The sequence below is a fragment of the Sinohyriopsis cumingii genome, chromosome 11 (assembly GCF_028554795.1).
Source record: "Sinohyriopsis cumingii isolate HCF-2022 chromosome 11, ASM2855479v2, whole genome shotgun sequence".
NCBI lineage: Eukaryota > Metazoa > Mollusca > Bivalvia > Unionida > Unionidae > Sinohyriopsis > Sinohyriopsis cumingii.
In genome coordinates, this window is record NC_142971.1 from 26,833,255 (window position 1) to 26,839,436 (window position 6,182).

General features: G+C 35.0%; 1 protein-coding gene across 1 annotated transcript in view; it reads right to left on the reverse strand.

Moving 5' to 3' along the window:
• LOC149787812 (uncharacterized) overlaps positions 1-5,889 on the reverse strand; it is a 68,025-nt gene extending 62,136 nt beyond the window's left edge. The window contains exon 1 of the mRNA XM_089974020.1: positions 5,653-5,889. Within this exon, the coding sequence (XP_089830146.1) occupies positions 5,653-5,713 (61 nt within the window). The 5' untranslated portion in view covers positions 5,714-5,889. The remainder of the gene's footprint in view (positions 1-5,652) is intronic.
• Between the last annotated feature and the right edge of the window lie 293 nt (positions 5,890-6,182).

The window sequence follows — 6,182 nt, forward strand, 5'->3', positions numbered from 1 at the left end:
GCTTAAAAAAATGGTATATCACAAATGATTCATACTTTAAACATCTTGCTATCTAATGGATCTTTTAAATCAGTGATCAGTGTGAAATCGGTTTTGTGTGGGTCAACTGCCAATAGTCAAACATGATAAAACAGGTTAAGATCTGATATAAGTAAGCATTTTCGCGGGCATGGTATACAATCTCTCTCTCCAAACTGAACAGCTTCAAACCAGCAACACTTCAACGATGTAATATATATATGTGATCAAATTAGTAATAACTACACACATAGTTTTCAGTATGAAAAATCGTCATAAACAGGTACGCTTCTGTGTGAAATAATATTATGTTCTATTGTAACTTAGCGATAGCAGGATCCTGAATGCGGCAAATTTAATATGATAGTTTATTTGTAAGAAGAAAAATAGGACATCATATGGAGATAAATCGTTGATATTCTGCTCTAGATAATGGCCACGTGTCTCGCCCAAAATAAACGTACAAGGAAACACTGTATTATCTATTTGCATAACTTTCTTGTATTTAGTTCGCACTAAACGAAAGCTTTTACACTTGCGTGAACACAATTAAAACAATGCGCAATGGCGTGTACGAATCAACATTTCTGGTCAATCTAGCTCGTCAGCAACACACGCACACACACAAATCCCTACGTTATGAAATTAGGGAGGGTCCATTTTACGACATTAATCTATGCTATCATTAAAGTATTGTGAATGTTGTGCATTATAACGTCTGCTCCTACGAATTGGCTAATTACGTTTGGTTGTGAAATGTCTTCCCGGCACAGACTCCCCAACCTCCACAAATAATAATCACTAGAATCAAACACAATAATTATTTTTTTTTAAAAACTGACCTCAAAACAAAATCCTAACGAGTATCTATCCATGAGTATTTTAAATTTTGTCCCCCCTAAAATGATCTATCAATACAAATCCTGGACAGAAGCTGGTTTTGAAATTCTGAACGATCTAGTAGATGTTCACGGTAATTTAATACCTTTTGAGATAATAAAACAAAAAACTGGAAGCGATGATTTCTTGAAATACTTCTCCTTAATATCCAGAATTCCTAAAGCATGGAAAGATGCCATAAAAAACCACCTAGTACATAATAATTTTGATAAGCAGGAGGATAAAATAACGAACTTGCGAAAACAAGATTCACTCAAGTTTATTTACAAAGATCTTTTACAGGAAGCTAAAAGGCAACACATTGCGAAGCAAGAAACTTGGATGCAAGTATTAAATAAAAATATAAGTAGTGAGGAGTGGTCTGATATATATAGCCGGGCAAAATGCTGTACCAAGGATACCAAGTTGATCTCTTTTAACTTTAAATTAATCCATAGAATAATCGCTACTAATGATTTTCTTAAAAGAATTAACATATTTGATGACAACAAATGTACTTTCTGTAAGAGTGAAACTGAAAGTATTGAGCATCTCTTTTATGACTGCAGTATTACTTCACAGTTTTGGTACCGTTTTATTGAAGTTTTTGCACCTTTTTGCCCAAATATTGTACATCTGTCCAAAAAAGAAACATTTTTAGGAAGTGAACAACTGGACAGTTTGGGTAATTTTCTGCTTATTTTGGCAAAATATTATATTTATACTTGCAGATTCAATATGAAAAATCCTTCTATTTTTGCTTTTAAGCAAATAGTTGCAATGCATAAGAACATTGAAAATTACACTGCCAAGGTAAATAAAAAAGAGGACCAATTTCTTCAAAAATGGACCTCAACAATGAACGTTTAACTTGTCTCTGACTTGAGGGTAAACAGGAACAAAATACTGTAATATCACAAAAGCCATGTCACCTAGATTTTGTGCCATATGCATGTGTATATGCGTGTGTGTGTGTGTGTGTGTGTGTTTCTTTTTTACTTTCTCTGTAGATTATATTTATTATCCCTAGATTATCTGATAACCAGAAATGTTTGATTGTAAGGTGATCCTGGGATGGTTCCCCGACCCAGTGGTCAACCTATTACGGGGTTAATAAAAAAAAAAAACAAAAAAAAAAAAAAACAAAAAAAAAAACAAATAGCACGTATTCTATGTTTATTACATTATTAAATTGTAAAGTGCTGTCTTTATCTATTAATTTTCCACTGTCCAGTAATTTACAGTACCATAGTTTTTTAGTTCTTTTCATAAACATCTTGACGGGGCCCCGAGTGGTCTAAAGCCCTCTTCGTTACGGATCACTGCCATCTCACCTGTCTGCGTGGGTTCGAGTCTCGGATTCACCCTATGTGGGTATGTGAGAAAGCTTGCCAGTAGCTTCTCGTGGGTCGGTGGTTCATTCCGGGGTTTTCCCTGGTTCTTCCTCCACCTTTACTACTGGCCGCCATGTATATTTATCGTGTGCTGAAAAATGGCGTTAAACCCTACAACAACAACAACAAATAAACATCTTGACACAAACCCTCAATATTACGTGTATTTCACCTGACTACCTACAAGCGTCCTCGTTGGTCTCCTGTTATTCCCACTTCTTAAATTTACATTCCTACGTGCAAGTCATGATGCTTTCGATCAATATTCCTTAGTTACCCCTTGCGGTAGATGGACCAAGCGGGCAAGAAGAAAATGTCACATTTTGATTAATGGTCATGTCACATAGGTGGCAGATTTAATTTGCATTGCTGAGTCGCGAATGGGTAAGATGCACTGTACCTGAGACAAGGGCGTGTGCGTGTGTTGTGGTGGGGGAGTCGTTGCTAACCGGCATCAATAGCTGCATTTACGGGAGCTGAATTTAAGTCCAACTTACCTAGACAGTTATTTTCATTCAGCATAGAAAACACCAAAACTACTATTTAAACTTTTTTCTACGTCTACTTTTCAAAATTATCGTGAGCAGTCTTATTATTATTGTTATTATTATTATTCATTTTGATTAGTAGTAGTAGTACTAGTAGTATTGCTTTTTCTTCAATGCATGCTGATCAATAGAAAATAGTTTAGTAAATTGAATCTGAACAAGAGCACCGAGAAACCACTGGCGACCACAAAATAAACGTTTGAGCAAGCATTATTTGTGACACTGATCAAAGGAGCAAACGATTAGCAGAATGAATTGTCTTGGCTTCCTAATGATTGATTTCATGTATCAACAAAATCCACCAAGTCGTTTGGGAAATATAAGCAAATTAAAAAATTTGTAACCACCAATTTTGCAACCACTAACTATGGCTGTGACGCTGATCCATCATGATGTTTAGTAAATATATTCACATTTAAAAACAAAATGTTAGCTCAAACCGTAACACATACTTTTTAAGACAGTGACATTTCCCAAAGGTCAAAATGAAAGCAGATATTTCGCTGAACACATTATCTTAGCATCATAATAATTCATGTAAAGCATGACTTAACTCAATCAAGAGGTTTAGGAAATATATGTTAATGAAAATTTTTAACCAAACCCATACAATTATTGAAGATGCCAGAAAAATTACAGCTACTCATCACCTCCAAATAACGCGGTCTCAAGAAAATTTAATGTTGTGGGTTTAAAGACATTTTTCAGCACACTATAGGCTATACATGGCAGACAGTATCACTTGTGAAGGAAGAACTAAAAAATATCCTAGAAAAAAACACCAACCTAAGGGAATCTAATGACAAGTTTTCTCACATAAGCACATTGGCCGAGCCCAAGGCTCGAACAGAGGCGAGATGGTAGTGATCGGAAATAGCTATCGCTTTAAACTTTAGACCATTCAGCCACCTGGCGCCCACAACAAAACTTGTCAGCTTAAAATTTCTTATCTAAACATGAACCTTAAGCTGCAGTAAACTGCTGTTTGCAATTCCCTGCAATGTACATGTGCGTTATCACAAAAATAAAAAAGCAATAAACCGCCATATTTACTGATAACATACTAATTAACCCGGACGCAGTTAACATATAAAAGGAAAAGGGCGTAATTAATAATAATAATAATAATAAGTGCAAACAAGTCTAAATACAGACCGACGAAATTCTACAAGTCAAAGTATATTTTTCCGCCAAAAACGATTGATTAAAATTGGTATATCGTATGTAACCTCTCATAGTGTGGTATTACCATAACCTACTAATGACCTTCAAGAGACACCATAGTAGTGTTTAACACTCACAGCTAACCAAGTGCTAGCCAGACTAAAAGAAATATACATGAAAAAGTGATTGCATGTAAATACATTTAAAGAAACCGAATGATACAATATTACTTGAATATTAGTTATGTATTATTTTTCTGGTAATTGTTTATATATTACTTGAATATTAGTTACGTATTATTTTTCTGGTAATTGTTTATATTTACATTTTTTTCAAAAAACTTTACTTTCAGTCTGAGTCATATAGCCAGTATAGTGCTTTCATGCCGTAAACCCCTAATAGATACATAAATAGTAACATCTCCCCTCCTCTCTCTCTCTCTCTCTCTCTCACACACATTTAACCCGAAGCTTTCTCAAACGCTCTTCTGGCCACACTACACTTGACCATAATCATATTAATGTTGTCATCTTGGTGTCTCCTGACACACCAAAATTAGTTTTCTCACTGACATTACATTTATGTCAGTATGGTGAGTCACTTAAATAACGTATATCGTCTACTTAATGGTCAATAAAATACTCGTAATTCTCTCTCTCTCTCTCTCATGCATACACGTGAAGCATGACTCGATAATCATACGTGCATAAGGAGTTCCTTACCGAGTCATTAATATGCGTCAGATGTACCGAGATTGTTTTTCCTATTCTTAGCAACGCTAATGGTTTTACTTCACAAATACATGTACTATATTTGGATTGGCTCTATCCATATCACATGATTGAAATGGAATTTTAACCCCACATGCCATTACAGTTACCGCATTTTTTCGTTTCAAGAAATAGCTTATCTCAAACAGCTTAATAACTCACACTAAAATTATAGCGGCAATACGCGCGTGAAGAATTGCACAAAGCGAAAAAAAATGAGAATAAAATGAAGAAACTAAAATCACTGACGATTACGCCCTCTTTCTCTGACCTGGTCGTAGCGGGTAAAGACTTCGTTCTAAATTTATTTACATACAGTTTAAATAACCTGCGTGCATAAACCCCAAAGGTTAAATTTTACATCTTAAAAACCGAGGAACATTATATCAGGATACATTTAGGAAATGAGGAGTGTATTTGAGTCATGTATCGCTCTTAATCGTAAACAAACACATGACACATGGTTTCTCAAGCCAATCGTAGTACTCATTCAGGTGGAACTACCGTCAGGTTCAGAAGTATACAAAAATAACTTCAATCTGGACCATGATACACGATCACATAATACACAATATAATGTGTATATATTTGTTTATAAGTGACACAAATCAAATTGCTAATATATATCATTATCATTAAAGAAAAACTCAACCATGAAAATCAGACATGTACATATGCGTCAGCACAAAAATCAATAAACCGCCATATTTACTGATAGCATCCTAATGAACTCTGAAAAAATTAACAGATAAAAAGAAAACAGCGTGTTTACTAATACGAGTACCGAGTATGGAGATTGAGAGCAGTTTCTCGGAATGGCAAATAGTGAAAATTCTATGTTACCATCCCATATATTAAGAACATTTCAATGTCTCCTACCTGTACATGTCAGAACGCCAGTCAGTAAACAAATGCAAAGGCAAATCCACCGTTTTTCCATTTTCCTTCGAGTTCGAAAACGCAACCTAGCCTATATGTCTAAAACGTATAGCATTACTAACTTTTTTGGCCTAATAAAATCTGGCAAATTTTATAAATACACCTGTGCCAGGTAAGTGATGTGTTTTGTATGACGAGCTTCCAATAACCTGAATACCATTAGTTTTAAACTGTTGATTACTTAAACACACTACAGAGGGCGCTGACGGAGAGGGTAACAAAGGTAAAGCGACGAAGATGTCATTTTTTAAAATTTTATTGTGGATTATATATCAGTTACTGCAGCAGTATTATCACATATTTCTGGAGTTTTGCCACAAATATGAAAACTGGTGCCGGCATTTAAATCCATGTCTTTCTATGTTAATAGGAATCGATAGTGAACAACAAACCGAAGCTTGTGTTCACTAGAGCAGGGGCGATAACCTGTATTCATTACAGCCTTTTCAAGTTTAGTAGCTCAGATTAGC